This window comes from Lichenostomus cassidix, chromosome 11 (assembly GCF_008360975.1).
Source record: "Lichenostomus cassidix isolate B80296 chromosome 11, HeHo_3.0, whole genome shotgun sequence".
NCBI lineage: Eukaryota > Metazoa > Chordata > Aves > Passeriformes > Meliphagidae > Lichenostomus > Lichenostomus cassidix.
The window spans coordinates 8,602,159-8,624,891 of NC_139492.1; the positions used below are offsets into that span (position 1 = coordinate 8,602,159).

General features: G+C 40.3%; 1 protein-coding gene across 1 annotated transcript; it reads left to right on the forward strand.

Annotated features, from left to right (window-relative positions):
• The first annotated feature begins 139 nt into the window (after window positions 1-139).
• Window positions 140-21,093, forward strand: MBTPS1 (membrane bound transcription factor peptidase, site 1). Its single transcript, XM_085071764.1, has 22 exons — window positions 140-326; window positions 1,463-1,720; window positions 2,130-2,333; window positions 2,711-2,821; window positions 3,564-3,673; window positions 4,017-4,133; window positions 5,094-5,161; window positions 5,719-5,821; window positions 6,548-6,699; window positions 7,517-7,678; window positions 8,236-8,380; window positions 9,431-9,619; window positions 10,191-10,363; window positions 10,992-11,107; window positions 12,179-12,335; window positions 13,114-13,238; window positions 13,655-13,732; window positions 15,191-15,331; window positions 17,701-17,832; window positions 18,349-18,475; window positions 19,155-19,285; window positions 20,290-21,093. Exons 1-22 carry the CDS (start codon window positions 140-142, stop codon window positions 20,484-20,486), a joined length of 3,183 nt encoding a protein of 1,060 aa, XP_084927890.1. The 3' UTR covers window positions 20,487-21,093.
• The last annotated feature ends 1,640 nt before the right edge of the window (window positions 21,094-22,733 follow it).

A 22,733-nucleotide genomic window follows, 5' to 3' on the forward strand; every position in this document is an offset into this window, starting at 1 on the left:
CCATGAAATCTCTTTGTATTTTGGATCCAGCTTTAAGAATATCCATTTAATCAGCACAGAGAAAGCAACGTTTACTGAAGCAACAATGAACTAGTTTATAAAGAAGAAAATTGTGATTTGAATATATGGAATTTTTGGAATGAAATCATTTTCTTCTATGACCATGAAGTTTGCAAACATCTGGCTTTTTCTGGTTGTTATTTTACTCTGTGGCAAAAAACACTTTGGTACCAGAGTAGGGAATTCCTCTCATGAGGCTCACAGATGTCCCGGATGTTCTCGCCTTACATTGAAAGTGGAGTTCACTTCAACAGTCGTGGAGCATGGTAATAAAGAGTTAAGCAGTAAAAAAAAATCCATCTCACATTCGTGTGTATGTTACTGATTTGTGATGTTTGAGCAATTGTAATATTCAGGGTTTCTGTAGAAGTACATCATCTGCTGAATTCTCTATGTTCCAAAAGAGAAACAGTCAAAGATTCTTTGTTTAGCTGCAGACAGTGTTCCAATGACAAAAGAAGGAGAGGGAAATTTAGAGGATGTTAGAAGTGAAAATGGGGTGTAGATGCTCAGGTGGGCAAGTTTGGTGTGTTTAGTAGCTGTTTGTTTTGACTTGGCCAGTGGTATGTTTGAGGCTCTTTCATGAAATGTAACCACACAGATGGGCCTTGAAGGGGTGAGAAAAGCAAGAAGTCTCTGTGGATTTGTTAAAGAAAAATCTGGAAGTGATACTTGCATGGAAAAATGGCAGACAATTATGAAGGGAGCAGATGAAAGGCAGATTGAGGAATATGCAAATGCTGAGATGGCAAAGGATAGCAGTAGGACACCGATAGCAGTAGGACACTGCATGCACATGTTGCCTCAGGAGCCTGCAGTATTCCAGCAGTGCAGTACCTGGGTGCTTGCAGACAGGATGGCAGGAGTGACATTCCTGCATGTAGTTGGCCACAGCCTTAACGTGGTGCATGTGGTGGTGTGAGCTGGGGCTGAGCCTGCTCACAAATTACTGATGCAGATCAAGGACTGGACTGTTGAGTCTGACTTTGTTTTTGAGCTTGTCATAGTTGGTGTCAGTAATTTGCACTAAAGCTCAGTACCATGCAGGGTCTTTAAACCATACCTGTCAAGAAACACACTGAATTGGCCTATCAGTTTGTAAAAATAAATGTGTTCCCTCTCCCCTGCTCCTCTCCCATCATTTCACCTTTCCCTGATATTTACAATTCTACCTTCCTTTCAAAAGTTTTTATCATATTTCTTAGGTTTCCTGATGAAACACCCCCCACCCCTTCCCATTATGTAGTGCAGAAATAAATTGCAAATTTCTAAAAGCACCAAGAAAATGCCTCAAATTATGATTTTTTGTTCTAAAAAAACCAGATAAAAATTCAGACTTTGCAATGTGACGTGAATAAGCTGCTTAAACAGCAGTTCTGATAAAGTTGTGCTCTTGTTCCAGAGTATATTGTGGCTTTTAATGGCTACTTCACAGCTAAAGCTCGAAGTAAATTTATTTCAAGTGCACTAAAAAGCAGTGATATTGAGAACTGGAGGATTGTACCTCGCAACAACCCGGCCAGTGACTATCCAAGCGATTTTGAAGTTATTCAGATCAACGAGAAGCAGAAGGATGGAGTCCTCACACTGGAAGATCATCCGAACATCAAGCGTGTAACACCTCAGCGAAAGGTCTTTCGGTCACTCAAGTATTTGGAGTGTAAGTAATTTTTTGTGTGGCTGCATGGGATCTGTTCTTAGCCTTATTTCACACCATCATCTCTTAGCATTACAGAAATGAGAAGTGCCCTGCAGTTTTTCTTTAATTGACAGAAATTTATTGGTCATAAAATGATCAGGGTGTTGTCATATGTTTGCTAAAGCATACTATGTTTCCATCCATAAGACAGAAACGTTTCTTTTGCAGCAGTCAGTTACCTGGGACTGTGGAGCTCTGTATCCTTAGTAGATAAACCAGCAGCTTTTACTGATTTTGATTGGAGAAAATGAATACTCAATAATCTAAAACCTTTGTTGTAACAATATGATGTCTTACATTTGCATAAAAATCGGTTCTTTTATGGTTTTCCTCATACTGTTTTTTTCTTTTCTTCATCCTAATTCCACAGCTGATGCAGTGGTGCACTGCAATGAAACCAGATGGACTCAGAAGTGGCAGTCATCCCGCCCCTTGAGAAGAGCAAGTCTTTCTTTGGGCTCTGGCTTCTGGCATGCCACAGGCCGACACTCGAGCAGGCGCTTGCTGAGAGCCATCCCTCGCCAGGTTGCTCAGACCTTGCAGGCAGATGTCCTCTGGCAAATGGGTTACACAGGTGTGCTTTTGCTTGTTGCCTAAGGAGAACAATAACCTTCCTGGAAAAGCAAGTGAAGTGTAAGGAGAGGCTAATTGACTCGTGTGTGTTAACCTCTCACTGGGTGCCAGGCTGTAAAGATGGAGAAATAATTTGGTTTGAAAGGCCTTGTATATTTATGGAATGCTTGTCTCTGTGTGTGTATTGTACTTAGGGGAAATTGGTCATGTTTATGATCTTTGGCTGAATTTCTGAATTGGAATATGAGTTTATTTAAGATCTATAACTTACTTAGATTGCAAATTGCATACTGCATAAAACAAAAGTTCTCTTTTAACTTGATGGAATAGATTTGCTATGGAGCTGAATGAGAAGCAACAATGATTTTCTCTTAATAGGTGCTGGTGTGAGAGTAGCAGTGTTTGACACTGGTCTGAGTGAGAAACATCCACATTTCAAAAATGTAAAGGAGAGAACAAACTGGACTAATGAGAGAACTTTGGATGATGGTGAGTTACTGTGCAGTTTTCCAACTATTGCTGGCACTGGTGTGTTTTGTGCTGTCTGTTAAAACTGTTAAAACTGTGTTAAAACTGTGTTAAAACGTCTGTTAAAACTGTGTGTCTTGAGATGGAGGCTTATATTGCTCAGTCTTGTGTGCACTTCCATAGTTTTCTTTACATAGTACTTTCTTTACATTGCAGCACCTGCTCCTGGTAGCTCTTTCTGTTAGTTTTGTATCCAGAGGGTTGCTAGACAGGCAGATTTGGAGTACAGAAATACAGGCAGTCAAATAAAGGAAAAGCTAAATTATTTTTTGGGAAGAGGAGAAAAAAATTGTTTTCTTTTCTCATTGCTCGTGTTTAACAAAATATGGTTATTGCAGAGTCAGGATAAAAATCCTTTAAGAAGTCTGCATTAAAATACATTGACTTTGTGAGCTGCATTTTCCAAAATAGTGGTTTTTTGTCATGATTTCATTTATAGCAATCGGGAATGGATGGACTGGAGAATGTATCACCCAAGTTTTGTCAGTTGGTTGTCTGGCTACACAGGGCTGCAAATTCTGACCCCACTGAACCTGGTAGCAAAATATGGTTCACAAAGACTGGGACTGAATCTGGTATTTGTAGTTTGCTGTAAAGTCTGTTAAAAGGATGTGTTTTTTGGTATAGGTGATGTTCAGTGGTAAAAACCTTGGCAATGGAATTATTTGTCTTGTAATGTCCTATTTCCTTCTCTTGGTGATAGGTTTAGGCCATGGGACTTTTGTAGCAGGTGTGATAGCCAGCATGAGGGAATGCCAAGGATTTGCTCCAAATGCTGAACTGCACATTTTCAGAGTGTTCACCAATAATCAGGTAGCTATTTTACATGCATTTCAATTCCTGCCTTTCCAGGTTAATGCTGTGTTAATCCTTTCCTTTGAGAATATTGCATGCCCTTGTAAATGTAGACATTAATATGTGGGAAGGGTACAGCTTTCTGACAGTTTCCAAATGTGGTATATTTCAGAAATAGTATGTGGAAGTCTTATATGTATAGTGGAGCAGTCACTCAGATGTACTGAGCACTAGACATTGAAGACCACTGTCACTTTTGTGCTTTATTATGGTTTTGTTTCTTCTCTCTGTCTAAAATCTGTGTTGTCATGAAATCACTGGATTTTTTTAATGGTAACTTTTTCCCCTCTTTCTTACGTAGGTTTCATATACGTCTTGGTTTCTGGATGCTTTTAATTATGCAATTTTAAAGAAGATAGATGTTCTGAATCTAAGTATTGGTGGGCCAGACTTCATGGATCATCCATTTGTTGACAAAGTTAGTATGAGGAAATGAAGTGAACATAATAATTGTATCTCTCACACAAATACTGGACTTGCAGAGGTGCTTGTTTGCATCTGGTCGTGCTGACAGTTTCTGTGTCTCATTTCTGTGACAGAAATTTTGTACAGCATACAGACTTTTAGGAGTATATGTAAGGAATGAGTTAAAAAACCCCAAGCACAACCCAGATGTTCACAGAGTTATGGAAATGCTCTTTAACAAAGTGCTTCATAATCTGCTAGGAAATTACTCCGAAGCAGACAACTAAAGGGACCTTTAATAGAAGACACTTAACTGGAATCCACTATTGGGTTTTTTTTCCTTAAATCTCTGCATGGTTAATTTATTTAATCATTAAAAAAAATATGTATGGCATGATTTTAGTGAACTTAAGATCAAGTAGGTAAAAAGTGCAGGTAGTTGATTCAGCTGTGTGCCAAGAGATTTGGTTCAGGTTAAGATGGAATTAGGTTTTTGTCTTTGTAAATGTCATAGTTCCCTGAATTATTGGTCTGGCCTTCAAAAGCTTTAAGTGAATTAATTTACTTTTCGAAAAAAGAATATAGTCTTTCTTTGTAAAGGGCAATTAAGGGGTTTGAGGCATAAATTCTTCCTTGTTTTTTTTATGATAACCTGCATTGCAATTTAGTTTGACAGTGACTTCACTGTACTCCCCAGAGTACTGCTGGAGGGGATTTATAAGAATTACTTGACTTTGGCATCTGTAGTGCTTTGTTACAGAGAAGAATTTTTCCTGTGGTATAATGTAAGAAGATTCTGTCAAAAGTGTTGCTGTCAAGGTTGGGTTATTGTTCAAATAATCTTAAAAAACTTTGGAACTTAATAGTGGATATACAGTGAGACGTATCTTCTAAGACTCAGAAAGAAGTTATGTCTGTTAGAAAAGTCTCTTTTTTGGTGGCAGAGCCTTATTGTAAATATTGGTTTTTGTAGGTTTGGGAGCTGACTGCCAACAATGTCATCATGGTCTCTGCTATTGGCAACGATGGCCCTTTATATGGGTGAGTGTCAGTGCCCGCTTCAAAGAGAACCAGCTATGTTGTTATGTGGGTTTGGAAGGAGTTTTGCTTGGTCAGGAAGTTTTGCCTCCTTTTTTTCTCTAATCTTAGAAAATTACTCTAGTTGAACTCTTTTCACTCTCCTTATTACTTGCATTTTTTGAAGTACTTAACTAAATGTTTTTCTTTGAAACAGTAGAAAGTCAGTAAAAGAAGAATGGCAGTGCTTACAGCTGACATTTCCCTGTTAGTATGAGGAGAAATCTTTGCTTCCTGATCTTGGACTTAAGGAATGTAGAAGGGATCAACTGAGAACAATTTGTGGTGTATTTCTGAAATAAATGCCTAAAACCAGATTTTGTTTTGTCTTCGAGGTACACAGTTTGATAGTTACTGAGTTAGTAACTGCCTGATGAGTTGCTGTCATCTGTGAAGTATAAGTATCTGACAAAAATCTGATGGCAGCACTTCTGTTACCAGGATAAAATTATTATAACTGTGTCTTGTTTTTTGGGTGTTGTTCTAAATTTTTTTTATTCCTGTCTCCCAACTTATGCTAGGACTCTCAATAATCCTGCTGACCAGATGGATGTGATTGGAGTAGGTGGCATTGACTTTGAAGATAATATAGCTCGCTTTTCATCTAGGGGAATGACCACTTGGGTAAGATATTTTGATGATGACCTCTCACATTTGCAGCCAAAATAAGGGTCTTGGAAGGGCAACCTTTTTTGAATAGGCAATGATATGTAGTTGATATGTGTCGGAGTGGAGATTTCATCAGAGATCAGAATAGTTAGAAACTGTAAGTCTTTAAGCAAGAAGTTTAATGTTGTTTTCAGGGTTTCTCATTATTAGTCCTGACCACTGTTGACATTTTTAATGAATTTGTAAAACATCCAGGTCCTTTTGATTGATGGTGAGGACTTGTCTATGTGGTTAAATCTGCGAACATGAAGGCCTGCTCTTGTCCTTCAGTTTAAAAATCCTAGGATTTCCAGGTGCTACATGTAACAGTGCACTTACTTGCCTGTGGAGCTGAGGTGGTGGTTGCTGCACACATGACTTCAGATGAGCTTGCACTGTGATCTTGATGAAGGGGACTGCCACATGTTTCTGTTTGTGTAGCCACTAGCAGTGTGGTTATCATTTATTCAGTGGTTTCATGCTTAGCAGCGATACTATCAGCAGTAATGTTGAAATGTTGAGAACTTGTCCTAAACAGCTTGAGTCTTTCTTTAGGTTAGTTGCTATTCTGTGATTCTGAACCTCAACTGATTTAGTTGCTGCTTTTACTTCTGAATGACCTGCATTTAATTTAAATGCCCAAGTGAAGCCACCAGTGTTTGTTACACATTTGGGCAGTAATCCATTTGTTTTCTTTCCCAGGAGCTGCCTGGAGGTTACGGCAGAGTGAAGCCTGATATTGTTACTTACGGCTCTGGAGTGAGAGGGTCTGGTATGAAAGGTGGATGTCGCTCACTCTCTGGGACAAGTGTGGCATCTCCTGTGGTGGCAGGTGCTGTCACTTTGTTAGTGAGGTAAGTCTTCATTAAGAATCTCTTAAAAGGTACCAATCAGGAGGGTCATAAAATTCCCTGTGGAGGAATTCACCAGATAAAACTAAACTGTGTTTAGATGTAGCAAAACAAACTTGGAGAATAAAATCACTGTTGTTCTGCCTGTCACATTACCGTGTCTGGCTACCTCTATGTTTCATGAGAAAAACTTGATGAATAATAAGTATTTTGAGTAATAGTTTTGGAGAATATCGTTAGGGAGAACAGGACTAGGAGGCAATCTTGTCACATTTTTTAATAATTTGGAGTTGCTGATCTTATCTCAACTATTGTAAAAGAAGGCACCTTTTGCAGGTAATGATCTATGTACTTGTAACTTTTATAGGATGCAGGGTTTTATGGCCATTATCCTGTTGCGTAAGTCAGGTGTTGCACACTGAAGAGCATGAACATGGGAACTGCAAGTCCATACCTTGTGTTTGTTACAGCTACTCCATATGGATGAGGCAAACCTTTATTTGAGAAATGTGAAAAATCCAAAGTCACCATCATATTTCCTCCATAAAATGGTGCATTTTAGTTTGAACAACAGAACTGTTTTTCCTCCTCAGAAGAGAGATATTTTATGTAGAATATCAAAATACTGCCCTGATTGTAATGCTGGTCATGGAGCACACTGTGAGGAGAAAAATGAATGTATTATTAGCTTTAAGCAAAATATATCAGAAACTTGTTCCCCTGCTACATTTGTATCATGAGAAATCAAGCAGTAATAGACAAACATGAACAGAAGATGTTACAACGAACTGATTTTCTGATCTCTTATTTCCTGTTTCAGCACAGTTCAGAAGCGTGAAATGGTGAATCCAGCAAGTATGAAGCAGGCCCTTATTGCATCAGCACGGAGACTACCTGGAGTCAACATGTTTGAACAGGGACATGGCAAATTGGATCTTCTAAGAGCTTATCAGATCCTCAACAGCTATAAACCACAGGCCAGGTTAATTTTAATCCTTAATTAATCAATGGTGCACTATAATTTGCTCTGAGGTTTAAGAGAGCAGGTGATGCATATGTAACTTGGTTGAGCAATCTGTGCTTGTGCAACAGCAAGGACTTGCACAGATCTTGTGTCATCGGAAGCATGAATTTTGACAAGAAAATGAAAAGTTACAAGCTTTTTCTGCCTGAATTATAGCAGTGTAGGGGATGATCATTTTCCCTTATAGCCTTAGTTGTTACGGATAATGTGAGAACGCAGTGGAAAAGTACTTAAGTTTTTTACTTTTGAGAAAAAGGGCCTTATCCCTGTACTGAAAAGTTTCCTTTTTTGTGTGTGAAAATCTTTTCACAAAACTTAAAAAAAAAAAAAAGAGAGAGAGAGAGAAATGCAAGATGATTTTGGGGCCTATTTGGGAAGTGAGGTGAGAGCTTGGTAAACCGTGGGTGGCATGGTTTATCTGAATTGTTTTCACAGTTCTGTGTGGTGGCATGTTCTTCTTCTGTTTATTGATTATTTTTTTCTCTTCAAATTTTCCCTCCTCCGTCCTGCTGCAGTTTGAGTCCAAGCTATATTGACTTGACCGAATGTCCCTACATGTGGCCCTATTGTTCTCAGCCCATATATTATGGAGGGATGCCAACTATTGTTAATGTTACTATCCTTAATGGCATGGGAGTCACAGGGAGAATTGTAGACAAGGTAAGTAGTAACACTGTTCCAAGTTCTGACTTGTAATATTGCCAAAACCTTCCCAGAAAATACTACTTTAGCTATGAATTTTGTAGAACAAACCTTGCTTCTGGGAGCAAGAGATGAAAAATGTTTGTTTGATTAAAGGGCACAGCCAGATTGGATGATTTGTCAACATGAGCTGTCTGCACATTTTCAAGCAATGCATTGGTTTCAGGGGTGTGTAACATTTTATCTTTGCAAAACCAGTTTGCATTAAGATGTACTTAGAGATTTCTTTGTATTCTCTAATTGCATTTAAAATCTTCAGCGTAGACTTTCGTAATTTTTTTTTTGGGTCTGGAGCACAACTGATCTCAGTAAACTGAATCCTAACACTGAATCGTGTCTCTTCAATGGGTCAGAGTGACCTGAGTGTGTCAACCAAGCTTTGCTGCCAAACCTGTTCTTTCACACCAGTGATGTTGAGCATGTTGCTTGGCTAGGGAGGCTTTTAATTAAGTAAGTTTAAATGTAGACTAGATTTGAGAATTGATACGAGTTACACAAGACACCTGTCCTGTAACTCTAGCTGATGTAAGTGAACCTAATTTCAACATTTTAGTGTGACTCCTAAGGGCTGTTTTAGGTTGAAGCTTACATTAAAGGGCATTGAAGCTCTTACCCAGGGTCATTAGGTCATGGTAATACAGACAGCTGGTGTAATGTGCCTGTTGCTGTCTGCTATGCTGTTAGCTCACTTTGTTACTGAGAGGAAATCTTGTGTTCTCACTGATACATTTTTGCACATGACCTCAGAATGATAAAGTAGATTCACTTGGGCAGCTTTTCAGAGTTTTGCCTCTGAAAAGCCTCTAGTCTGGGTCATTGAGGCTGATGTGTTGGGTTGATTCACTGACACACCACCAAACCTTTGGGCTTGGTGAGCATTTTTAAATTTGACATAATCTTCAGAAGAGATAATATGTGCTACTTCATGCAGAGGAAGAAGATTATGTGTGCAGAAATTAGTGATTGCAAATACAGTGTTACCAATGTTCTTTATTTTTCATTTCACAGCCGGACTGGCAACCCTATCTCCCCCAAAATGGGGATAACATTGAGGTGGCTTTCTCCTATTCCCCTGTCCTGTGGCCTTGGTCTGGATACTTGGCAATTTCCATCTCTGTCGCAAAGAAAGCAGCGTCTTGGGAAGGCATTGCTCAGGGTCATGTTATGATCACAGTATCATCCCCTGCAGAAAATGAAGTAAGTTCTGTGCATTTTGGATTTCCTAGGTTAAGAATTATTAAAACTGCTTTCTGATATACAAATACCTTGGTTTTAAGGGTTTGCTCTAGCCCTGTCATTTGAAGCATAAGTTAAACTTGGGTCAGGAAATTAAAGAGTACAAATAATGGTTTTATTATTATGAGCAAATTGCATATAATTTAGAATCAGGAAACCTCTCCATGAGACCAACATAATAATTTCATTTATTGTGAATTTAAAGTAATGTATTTTGAAAAAGATTGCTTAAATATGTTTCTTCTAGAACCATGCCTAATTGTTCCTGAGAAACTTTACAGACTTTGAACAACTGAACCAGATCACAATTGTAACATATGTTAAGTATTTTACATTCTGAGCGTAATTATAAACTGAGTGCAGAAAAAATACTGCAGCAATTTAGGGGAAAAGTCATGTCTTTCTTTGTGGAGCTGGTACTGGTGACTAAAAGTAGATTTGATACCTGCAGTTTTTTGGTCTTTTACAATCCATGGTTAATTGATTCCTGTGAGGAAAAAAAGATTTCACTGTAGTTTGTTCTGTCCTTCAGTCTAAGAATGGTGCAGAGCAGACTTCAACGGTGAAGCTTCCAATAAAAGTGAAGATTATTCCTACTCCACCTCGTAGTAAGCGAGTCCTTTGGGATCAATATCATAACCTCCGTTATCCACCAGGATACTTCCCCAGGGATAATTTGAGGATGAAGAATGATCCGTTAGATTGGTATTTATCTCAGGTTCTATTCAATCAGTATTTCTTGATTGTGTGTTAATGTTCTGGGATGATTTCACTGAATGCCATAGTTCTGGCCTTTTTCAGAGGGGCATGGGATTATCTTTTGAGAAATCCATGAAAAGCACTTGGACCACACTTTTGGTGCAGGATTGGTTTTTGTGCTCTATGGTTTCATTCACATGAAATGAAAAGCTTTTAAAATGCTCATTTAAGATACTGAGATTTTTGTCTGGCTTTTCTATTCTGACCTACTTTCTCCCAGGAAGTTAAGTGGGACACTTTATTAACTGCTTCAGTATTCATTTATCAAACAAACTTGACAATTTAAAAAACAAGAAGAGACACCTTGTCTCGAGAGCGACTGTCTTCAAAGCAGGGAAAGGCTTGGCTGTCCTGTTGCCTTTCATAGATGGAGAGGGGAAGCATCCATAGGAAAAATCATGCAACAGTATCTCGGTGAGGATTAATTGGGTCAGTGACCCGGACGTAAGCTTTTGGAAAGCTTCTTGGAGTATGCAAGTGTGGCAGGTGGACAGGATTTCAGAAAATCAAAAAGATGGAAATCAGATTTCTACATGTCAGATCTAAACGTCTTTAACACTTTTCTCTTTCAAAGGAATGGTGACCATATCCACACAAACTTCAGGGACATGTACCAGCACCTCAGGAGCATGGGGTACTTTGTTGAGGTTCTTGGTTCCCCGTTTACATGTTTTGATGCAAGTCAGTATGGTAAGCATGAATTAATTGCCTTGTTCTCCATACTGGTAACTTTTTCCTGAGATGACCTTTCAGTGGAAGACCAAAAATGTTTTGAGGGTACAAATAAAAATTCTAATGGTAATGGAAAAAATAATGTGGCAGTGGGAGTATTTATTATTTATGTGCTGATATTTAGTTGTGTAGAGTGTGGAGAAACTTGCTTGGGAGTTCAGTAGAATTAGTGCAGGTCTTTCCTTATCATGAAAAAAAGAAGGGAAAGTCCACCTTTAAATGGGTTAAAAGTCCCTCTTTATTCAGTCCCCAAAGACAGAACTGTATTTGCCAAAAGATTTTGGCACTGTCAAAATGAAGCATGACCTGTTTAATTGACCAAAATCAAAGGTGTCCATCCTGGTTCTTCTTTTATGTTTAGTGATCTTTGATTAGATAAAAGAGTGGGTAAAGTGTTCATCCAACCATATGCGATAGCAAAGCAGTGTGTGCCTTGTTTCTGTGTTCATCAGGAAGGAAATCTGATAGGTTGGCCAGGCAGGTGACAGACCAAACCTGTGCTTGTTCCCAGGAGTGGGAGAAGGCTCTATGAAAGTGGCAGTGGCACTTTAGTCAAGCTTGCCAAAATGCAGCTGTAGTTTTCAAGGTGTGAATCAAGCCACGTTTCAGAGTAATTGCTGTCTACTTGGCTGCCAGTCTGCAGAAGTGAGGGGAGTGCCTGTTAGAACTGGAGCAGTGAAAAACCTCCTGATCAGGGTGCATCTGCATTAGTACTCTAGACCAAACTGCAGAATTTAAACCTGACACACGCAGGCATTCAGTTCTTGAGACCACACAAACTGGAGTCATAAGTAACATCCTAAAAACTTCCTGTGCTGCCAAACTAATTTTTAGATACATTTGTAAACTGAATTGTCTTGTATTTATATTGTTAAATATGACTCCATTAGGTGAGCTGCCAGAGCAGGACACGTGGACCAGATAGTGTGCAAAATGTGGACTTGTGTTGAATTCTGTGTGAGTTGTGTGAATAATGATAACATTACAGTGACCAGCTTGGTGAACTCCTGGTTCTGCTTTCACACACAGGGACTTTATTGATGGTGGACAGTGAGGAAGAGTATTTCCCCGAAGAGATCACCAAATTGAGGAGGGATGTTGATAATGGACTTTCACTGATAGTCTTTAGTGACTGGTACAACACATCTGTGATGAGAAAAGTCAAATTCTATGATGAAAACACAAGGTACTGATTTATTTCCCAGTTCTCTGAGAGAAAAAATGCCACAGAATTGCCATTTTGTGCACATATTACCCTAAAAATCCGAGATATGATACACTGTACTACAGCACTTGGATGTTATCTGTAAGAAGGTATTACCTGAAGTAGCAAAATTGACCTTAAGCTGCAGCTAAGAAGCAAAGCTATCTATTTTATCATTATTGTGAAGGCCTCTCTGGTACTGTGTTCTACTTTCAATGCCAAGAAAAACATTTACAATGAAAATAAATAAGGAATTGGAGACCAACAAACAAAAGTGGGTATGTTTTTACTTTAAGAGAGCAGAATAGAAAGGAAATGTGTGTTGCAGGTAGTCACCACTGCTTGCACAAGCATTTGTGCACCCATTACTGAAATTATTGGATGTATTGTACAAAGAAAAAATATGTGACATTTTGCTTCATTATACAAATGAGAAGCAAGGTATATGACTGTAATTTTTACCTCAGCTTGGTCAGAGAGCTTAAGACTGAATTTCTTTCTAGTGGATTGAAGTTTTTCATGCAACTGAAATGCACTGAGCACATCAGTATAAATTAACTTTTACTCAAAAGCATTGTTGTCAGAGAGACAGCTGTTCAGATGCCCCTGGAGTTAATTAAGGCTTTGAGATATAGTTCATTATTTAAATGGCTTTGGAAAAGTCTGTATGCAGAAAGACACATAACTTTTTGTTATCCGAACTCTAGGAGTATATTCTGTGTTCATACTAATGAACAGTGTTACACTGTAATTTTTACAGGCAGTGGTGGATGCCTGATACCGGAGGTGCTAATATACCAGCTCTCAATGATCTGCTCTCTGTCTGGAATATGGCCTTTAGTGATGGGCTGTATGAAGGAGATTTTACCATGGCAAGTCATGAAAGTGAGTACTGAAGTCCATTGCCTATGCAGGCTACAGTGGGGTGTTTGGAAAATCATTCTTCTGCAAGTTTGAGGTTGAGCAAGAGTCAAGCAAACCACTCAAATTCAGTGAATAGAGTCTCAAACGCATGCTTACATGATTTCTTCCTTTGTAGATCTTTTCGCGGTATTTGATTAAGCTTTTCAGTTTGAAAAAAGATAATGTCCACCTCCTAAATGAAAAATTTGAAAACTGTGTAAAAGTGAGCCTGTGAAAACTGTGCTTAGAAATGCCTTCTCTGAAAATACGCATATTGGTAGAAATGTGCTAATTCAGTGCAGTGTTCCTGGGAATGTATTCTCCTGGGCTTGTTGGGTGGGGAAGGGAGGGAGTGTCATTTTTGGTCTAAATTGCAGTTTTGTGATGATCTCTTTCAGTGAATTACGCATCAGGGTGCAGTATTGCAAAGTTCCCAGAAGATGGCATTGTCATTGCACAGACTTTTAAGGATCAAGGTATGAGCTTTCTTCTCGTTTTTTCTGTGTTTTGAGTAGAATTTTGGAGTCAGTGCTCAAGCAAAGTTGCAAAGTCTAAAGGTCTAAAACCAATGTAAAACCACATTGACAGAGTAGGTATTTCTTTTCTTTTTTAAAAAAATTTGCCTAGAACATGCAGTTGATGCCTAACAGGCAGCTGCAGTGTGACTCTGTATACAATTTGTATACAATACAAATCTGCATGTAGGTGTGTCTCTGGATGGGGAGGAATTGTGTTGTAATTGTGTTACTTGTTCATATTTCTCACGAATTTCAGGTGCTACTGAAATATATCCCCTGATCACTGCCATATTCAGCCTGAGTGTTGTTGTGGTGATCTAAGGATATAATTAAGGAAAATTTTAGTAGACAAAATGTCTTCAGCTAAACTCTCATAAAGAAAAATTTTATACGTGCAGGATGCCTGTGGTCTCAGACTTGAATGATCTGTTCTCTATGCATTTCCTTTCTCTTTTATCATAATGTCTTTTCATTTGTGAGGGGGTAGTTCAGAGCTATAGTGTCAGCAGGCAGTTTGAAAAACAAGTCTTGTATTTGATAGGCCTTTAGGAAGTGCTGTGCAAGAGCAAATTACCAGAACTCTTAGGGTGTTGCAGGTCAGGTTAGTGCATATGGGTGTAGAGCACATGCAGTGCTTCTGATATAACTCAGCACCTGCCAGAGAAGATCAGTGAGTTCATTGTATTTTTGGCTAACAATGTGCAGCAGAGGTGATTACTTAGTGGAGAAATTTTCTGAAACAGTAGAGCTCGTCTGTGTGAGTTTCTTGGAGGAAAGACAATATTCCTGTATGCTGATGGCTTAGGTGTTTCCTTATGTGAGAAAGACAGAGTGTTAATTTGACAAGTAGCCTGCCAGACCTGCTTTTTCTCTTGAATCCTTTTCCTTGCAATTCATGAAGCAGAAAAGCTCTTTGGTTTGCTTCTGCCATCTAAACACAGTGTCCCAAGTAAAGGGGATAAATTTCAGAACCAAATTTGAAATTTGTCTTTGTTTTTTGAAACAGGTGTTAGAGATAGGAGACCTTTAACCTAAAACCAGCTTTCTGTAGAATTCTGCAGAAGGATGGAAACAACACAAAGAGCAGAACATTTTGATTTTAAACCTTTTGCTGAAGATACTGGAATTTTTCATTCAAGCATGTTGAAGATAATCCAGGTTGTGGGGTCTTTTCTTCTTCTCCACCAAAGAAAGAAAAAAAAGTTATTATCAACAGGAAACTTTACAATCAGGGTCTTGAAGTAGTTTCATTTTTATCATAGCATCATAGGGGTTTTGCAAACTTCTAGTGAAAATGTGTGACATGATGTAGGGCATTGTTGCATTTGTCAGTTTCCAATGTAGGCTGCGTTGATTTATGGGTAGATTGATACTGATGCTCTGCAGGCTGTGAAGTTTATTTGTGCTTTGCTGTAGGTCTTGAAGTTTTGAAACAGGAGACTGCTATAATTGAAAATGTCCCTATTTTGGGGCTTTACCAAGTTCCTTCAGAAGGTGGTGGCAGAATTGTTCTGTACGGCGACTCTAACTGCCTGGATGACAGCCATCGGCAGAAAGGTGTGTGTCCTGACATGCAGGGGGAGGTCCTATCCTACACTGACAACTGGCCTGGGGGAGTTTTGCAGCTCCTCCCAGAAGTAGTTGGTTTTTAGGGACTCTAAATATTCCTTACTGGGGATTAATCATGGTTCTGCAGAGCTCTACTGAACTGCTGCGAGGTGCAGTTACAGCTAAAGAACACCCCACATTAAATAGCCCTCTGATTGATGGCACTGTTTCCCACACGCTTTTTTTTTCTGTTCCACAAGCTTTGGGGGCTGGATTTTGGGGTTGGTTGTTTTGCAAGGGGGGGTTTGGTTGGTGGGGTTCTTTGCTTCTTTGGGGTGTTTTTGTTTGCAGAAGGTGCAAACAGTTAACACATTCTTGATTTGAAGTTGTGAAGAGGCCATTAGGAGATCCTTTCACATTTTATCTAGTTGCATCTTAGGAATGTTCATATAGAACAATGGATTTTATCTTTTGAGTTTGCTCCTCAGCCTGCCTTGTTCCCTTTGCAATGTTTCCTATGAGGATTTATGGTAATGTTCAGTGTTTCAGTTGTGCATTACTATTTTCAGGTTATTTTACTTTGACACAAACCAGCTGGTTTTTTTGTCAGAAAGTAGGAATTTCCATTTGTTGTCACAGCATTTGTTTGCAGCTCGAGGTAGCAAGTGTGTGAGTTGTGTGTGTGTTTTCTGTGACTCTTGCAGAAGTCCTGCTCTCTGCCTACACAGCATGGTTGATTCTTATAAAATCTTTTTTCTAGCAGTTTGTCTGATCTGACTTTTCAAATTTTTAAGAGGTTGCTTGGGTCTCTTTGACATGCAAAGCACAAGCTGGTAGATCAGTGGCTTGAGGGGAGGAAGATAAATCCAATATGTGAAGTCTTTTTCTGCATTTCCGCTGAACAGAACTGAATTTTCCTTTTGTGATGAAAAGTACATCTATAATTTTTTAAGCTTTTCTCACTGACATTTAAAAATATTACGTTATGCAATCCATCCCTTGCCTAATTTATTGACGTTTAAAGGAACTTCCTGCCTAAGGGAGCTCTCCATCTGTAGCTCATTTCTTTCTCCACCATACATTTTTGGGTTTTAAAGAGTTCACTGTTTTTTTCTTGCGTGCCTTTGGGTTGCTTCCTGTAAGTTGCCCTAACACCTGCATATTGGTGCCTTAGTGCTCGCTGTAGGTTATTGAAAGCACATAACAAAAGATAAGATACACAGCTTTAAATTAAGTAATAGAAAATAATGCTCTGTGACCTCCCTAATACTGTTAATTCAGTGTGACATCTGAAACAAGAAAGAGTGGAATGCTTTAACAAAATCCTTTAAAGTTAGCTTTTATATTGCGAACCAGGAGCTATGTCTCCTGCAGAGACATCGGTGGCTTTTACTGAGGTAAATTCCTAACATTTGTGAATATAAATCCTCAAAATCTGTTTGACCTCTTTGAAAAATCAAAGGTGAGGGTTTAAGGGACACTGGGATTATGAAGATTAATTCCCATTCCCCACCAACTGTTCCTGGGGGCAGAAGTTCTGAGAAAAATAGTTTGCTGTGTGGTGGAAATAGCTGATAAGGCATTGTCCTACTGCTGCAAAGGGAAGCTTTAGAACTGTGATGTGAACTAGCTGGAGTGCTTGTTCCTTAGGGGTAGCTCTGGATTAAGGTAGTAATAATTCAGCAGAGAAGCAAAATGAAGGATCCTGTGCTTTTGAAGTGCAAAGGAAAACCATGATCAAGTGCATTGTGGCATTGATTCGCAGCCTGGTCTGTACCACAGCTGCTGTAGGTTATGCTTGTACCTTTCGCTGGGATGTAGCCAGAATGTTTCCGCTTTGTTTGTTTGTTTATTTTTTTAAGCTTGAGAAAGCAAATGAGTCATATCCTTGCACTGCAAACACTACCTTGTTCTTATTTTCCTTGCAAGGTATTTATTTTGTCCTTTCAAAAAAACAGTTGGTTTTTCATTTCCCTGTTAAAAATTATACCAGAAACTCAAGCTTTCTTTGCTTCCACTGAAAAAGTTCATGGTTTTTGCCAAAACTTGAATGGTCTTGCACAACCTGGAATTCCTGTATTTGAGACCTGTTTTTTTATGTCCTGCTCCCCAAAAGAACCTGGTTTGGTACACAAGGGAAGATATTTTAAGACTGAACAGATCAATGTTGTGTTTGTGTGTTGCAGGAGAATGTGGGGTGTGTGTTGAAAGTTGCATCTTTCTGAAAGTGAGCCTAGAACTTGAGGAGAAATGCAAGAGCCAGAAAAATGGATTGTAATTCTAAATGTCATTAAAGCCTTCGTAGCAGAAAGATAAGCCATTTTAAGTGTGACATAACGCATATCTTGTTTTGGGGCCTGGGGCTGTGAAATCCACAGATTGCTTTTGGCTCCTGGATTCCCTGCTGCAGTACACATCCTACGGGGTGATGCCACCCAGTCTCAGCCATTCCGAGAACAGGCAGCGCCCGCCGTCGGGAGTTGGCTTCTCCCTCCCTGAGCGCATGGAAGGTGAGAGCCTTAATGGCCAAGCAGAGCTGCAGCTGAGGGACTGGCAGGGCAGGAAGGCTGGGGCAGACCCCTTGAGTTATGTGCCACTAAAGTTAGTTTGTTGTGAGCTCTGTAATATTCTGCCATTTTAGTGGAAGAGATTGCTTATTGCATGGTTTTCTTGTGATATAGTTGTGATTAGGCTAAAGAAAACATTCTCTTCATAGAGCAGGAATGTTCAGATACCTGGTGCTGCTGGGGGGCATTCTAGTTACTAGCTACAAAGCATTATAAAGCATTCAGTCTTATCTCACATGCTGCCAGAAAAACTTGGATTAACTGCTATGGTAGGTGCCATACTATTACTGTTTTGTAAGGTTCCCTTAGGTTAATTCTGACTGATATTTAGCTAAGAGTTGTTGTTACTGTAAACAGCTCCTAGCTATTCAGCAGTACTGTTTAGCCCAGGCTCAGTGTTGGTAGCTCTTGTCTTGCCTGTCTTTGGGTAACTGAGTCTCTCTCTGCTTCGAGCTGCAGGTAACCATTTGCATCGATACTCAAAGGTGCTTGAGGCTCACTTGGGAGACCCTAAACCACGGTCTCTTCCTGCTTGTCCTCACCTGTCCTGGGCCAAACCACAACCTTTGAATGAAACTGCCCCCAGGTTAGTATATGTCTTTCTTATACAAGAAATCTCAATTTTGAGTTCAACCGAAAAATTACTTGTTCCATCTGCTTTTGAAAGGGACAGCTGTAATGCCTTTTCCTAGAGAAATACCAGATTGCAAAGAGGAAATAATGATTAATGCCTCTTCAGTGAATAATTCTGACTCACCTAATAGCTACACTATGAAACTCTGCGATTTTAAAATAACTTCACAAGTCACTGTTGTGATTGAGTGATTCCAACTTCGAGTGAACAGTCCTGATGAAACCCATCATCATTGTGTGCCTTGGAAAGAGTTTTCTGAAGCATCTACTTGGACAGCTCTCCTCGTGCTGCCGTCTCTTGTGCCATTTGTCAGTCCCTTGAAGGAAAGTGCTCAGCACACAGCCCTTGCTTGTCTGCTGGGCTGCTGGTGGTTATTTCTGAAGTCTGTGCAAGAAAGAGAGTTGTTGGTAAATAGTTGCTAATCTAGGTTGTGTCCGTGGGATATCTGAATTTAAGTTTGGAGGCCTGCAAACTGCAGAAACTAAATAATGGGTCAGGTTATCACTTGAGTCCAGACTAGTGAGTTATATGTAGGTTGTACATGTACTGTCACTTTCTCTGTATGTTGCTACAAAATTCCTTGAATTATGAAATAAGTGGGCAGACACCTCTGTCTTTAAATTTCTTCTAGTAACCTCTGGAAACATCAAAAATTACTGTCAATTGACCTTGATAAAGTGGCATTGCCCAGTTTTCGACAGAACCGACCCCAAGTGAGACCATTGTCCCCTGGGGAAAGTGGAGCATGGGACATTCCTGGAGGTAAGTGTTGAAAAGTTTAAAAATTACTGTTTTGGTTTTGCTTTTTGCATAAGCTTTGAAAAAAAACCAAAATGCAGCACAGCTATATGAGAGGCCACTGTTCATTTTCAGTTGAGAAAAACATGTAAATAACAGTACGGCTGTGTCATAAAAGGCTGTGTGATGAAGGGTTTTTTTGCATATGAATAGTTTGTTCAATAGAAAGTTTGCATGGCATACTGGGAGGAAGATCTTGGTGGGTGCATTTTGATAATTAAGATTTGTTTTGGTGCTGTTCAGACTGGTGGGTGTCCCATCCTGGGCATCCTGGGAGCTGTGGCCACATACCCACTGCTAATTAAAATTCCTTCTGTGGGTGCACAAAAGCAGAGTCGGAAGAGTTTGTCAGAATGGTGCTGTGGGCAAGTTGTTACACTTAAAAATGATATCCAGCACTCAAAACAGCTTTCAGGTCGGCAGCTCTCTTTTACAAGTTGGCACTGCAGGCCCAGCTTCAAGCAGTTGGAAAGCCTCATTCATGTTCTTTCCCCAGTCTGAGCTGCTAGACTAAAGACACCTGTAAAAATGAAGGGTTTGTTTCTATAGCTCATCCTCAGTGTGCACAGTCTCTGGAGCAAGCAAGCATGAAATCACTTTCCTCGTTCCATCAGGATTTGAATTACAGCAATTACTTAGTTGGAAGATTATGGTCAAGTGTCTGCATCTTTCTTCTAACGCAAAACAGAAGATTGTTGTTACAGGGGAAATCTGGGCTATGCTTTCATGTGCCCAGATAGGTCAAGGTGGAAATGCTGGTGCTTTTCTGTAACGTTAGCATCCTGTCTGATTTTTGCTAATTGGTCTGCAGCTGTTAATCTTCCTGTCTGCAGTGTAATCTGATTAATGGCTGCTTGGGCTTTGAACAAGAGTTACGGGCAGATCCTTTTGGTAGATGGCATTAGCACCACAAAGACATCGTGGCTCACGTGGTAACTGCTGGCTTCCAAACCTCTTTGCCTTTCTAGGTATAATGCCAGGCCGGTACAACCAGGATGTGGGACAGACCATTCCTGTCTTTGCCTTTCTCGGTGCCATGGTGGTCCTGGCATTCTTTGTGGTGCAGATCAACAAAGCAAAGAGCAGGCCAAAGAGACGGAAACCGCGAGTGAAACGACCACAGCTGATGCAACAGGTTCATCCACCAAAGACACCTTCAGTGTGAAAGCTCTGCCTTGCCAAAGATGACCTCCTTTGACCGGTTGCTTTCCGGGGCGATGGATTGCTCCCAGTGGAGGTGCAGTGAATGTGCACCTGACATCATCTCATAGTCTTTGGTTTGTGGAGAGAAAAAAAGGAACCTCAGTTGATCATCTGTACATAAAACTGCAGCTTTAAGCAGCTGAAGCCACCAAAGACTTGAATACTGTTTAAATGGCTGCTTAGTCACTACATATCCCAAGACGGGGAAAATGGACCTTTTTTTTAAGCTGACCAAACTAAAATTTATTTGTTTAGAGGCTATTTTCTATATTTATTGTTGGGGAGGGCGGGGGAAAAGTCACTTTAAGGACCTCTGCTAAGGAAAAACAAGTGCATTTTTTTGGATGGAATGCAATTTTCTAGAATGGTATTATGCTGAAGAGTATAACGTGCACCATTAAAGGAGGAAGGGGCTGAGAGAGACCAGTACAAATCAGTGAGGCATACTCCTGCAGTTTATTTTTATAAAGCCAACTACCATGATGTTTTGTAATTTTTGGTCATGATTTCACCGTTGTTGGTGAAGCAGATTTTTCAATAAATATGTTATCTATATGAAGCAAAGACAACGTGCTAAGTGGCTCTTCTTTCCACTGGCAGTCAAAGAGAGTAAATTGTTGAGTAGAGAATATTTTCATGTCTCCTGTGTTCCTACTATATATTTGTCCTAACCAGCAGTATCCCAGCTTGCAGACTTGACTTTGGAGCACTAACTGGGCAGTCATACAAACAGTACTCTGAGTGAATGCAAAGTTCTGGAAACCTTCAAAACTGAGCAGTAAGGAGAGAACTCCCAAAGAGCTGTATAGAAAACTGTCATGGGGATGGCCTCTAACAGCACAGGGTGATGTCGCAGAGACAAAAACCCAGTCTCCTTTGGTTTGTCCTGCTTGAAAGCCTGCAGATTGTCATTGGCCTAAGTAGGGGTGTGGGCACAAGTGTCCCAGTGCAGAGCTGGTTAATGTTGCCATCATCGAAATAGCTTCTCTCTTTTGTAGTGAAGCTGTGAGGTTTTCCCTGCCAGCTGCTTTCGTTGTTGATCTGAATGAGCGCCTTATTTTTAGGAGGAGCCAGGAGCTGGTGGCTGCCTGTGTTTGTGAATGGAGTGGCACCCTGGGCAGGTAAGCAGTCTGCACTGGTGAATGGTCCTGGGTGAGTTTGTGGGCAGCTCTGGGCTTGGCTGGAGAAAGAGGAGGCAGGGGCAGCCCTGCTGAGCCATCTGACTGCACCCATCCTCTTAGGGCTGACAATCAGGGGTGGTCATGGGCTGTGGGAAGGGCACTGCATGTAGTCTGGGGCAAGCCTATCCAGGTAGCCATGGATGTGTGGCCTGCAGAAAAGAGTGGGCAAACCAATTTTTCCTAACTTCAAGAGTGGTTGCCTTTGTCCAGCATTTCTCTTCTGGAGGATGCGCTGGAAGAGGCAACATCCTTTTGCCATGGCAGAGAAGGCACTGAGCTTTTGTTCTGAAGCTATTAGTGGAAGCTTGTTAGGGCTGAGAAGATGGTCCTAACGTTTAGCTGCTTGTGCCATCCCACTGGGGCTGGAACCTATTGTTCCTCCCTCTCTGAACAGAGATCCATAATGATAGGGAGGGGTTTTTCAGCATCTCACCTGTGGCATTGGGGTCTCTTGTAGGACCAGCTGGCAGCAGCTGTGCAACTTGTCCAGGTTGTAAAAAATCTATCAGTTAAGGTGTGAAATCTGAAGGGCCAAACCTCAGAAGGGGTTGCAGGTAGCAAAGCATAATTGTGGTCAGTGTTTTCATTTGCACAAAACAAGGACTGTGCATTTGCATTTTTGTATCTTCAATAGTCTTCAAAGATAATAATGTGGAAAACATCAACAGCACTTTTTCCACCTGCCAAGGAGACACAGCAGCAGGTAAAGGTGCCAACCCACAGGGACCCTCAGATTATGACTTGCAGCCCAGGGCTGGAGGACCCAGATAAATGGGAGAAGGGAAAAAATATAAGGGAGGGAGCCCAGAGCTACTGAGCAGAGAAGCCATCTGTGGCTGCTGTGCTGGTGTGGGAGATGAGCTGCACCCCTTTGGTTTGAGGTTCTTCCATTAGAGGGTGACTGGAAGGCTTTGGTGCCACTTCTCAGATCAGTGCTAATGAGGAGACTTGCTCCTCATCGCAGCACTAATGAGAGATTATAGCTCTGCTGCAGCCTTGAAACTGGAATCAAGCTGTATCAAAGCGCC

What these genes read in the sequence shown, in the direction of transcription:
- MBTPS1 (XM_085071764.1), top strand. Translation starts at nt 140, where the DNA reads ATGAAATCATTTTCTTCTATGACCATGAAGTTTGCAAACATCTGGCTT. An exon ending in TTGAATGAAACTGCCCCCAG is followed by an intron (nt 18,476 to 19,154) that starts GTTAGTATATGT and finishes AATTTCTTCTAG; the next exon opens with TAACCTCTGGAAACATCAAA. An exon ending in AGCATGGGACATTCCTGGAG is followed by an intron (nt 19,286 to 20,289) that starts GTAAGTGTTGAA and finishes TTGCCTTTCTAG; the next exon opens with GTATAATGCCAGGCCGGTAC.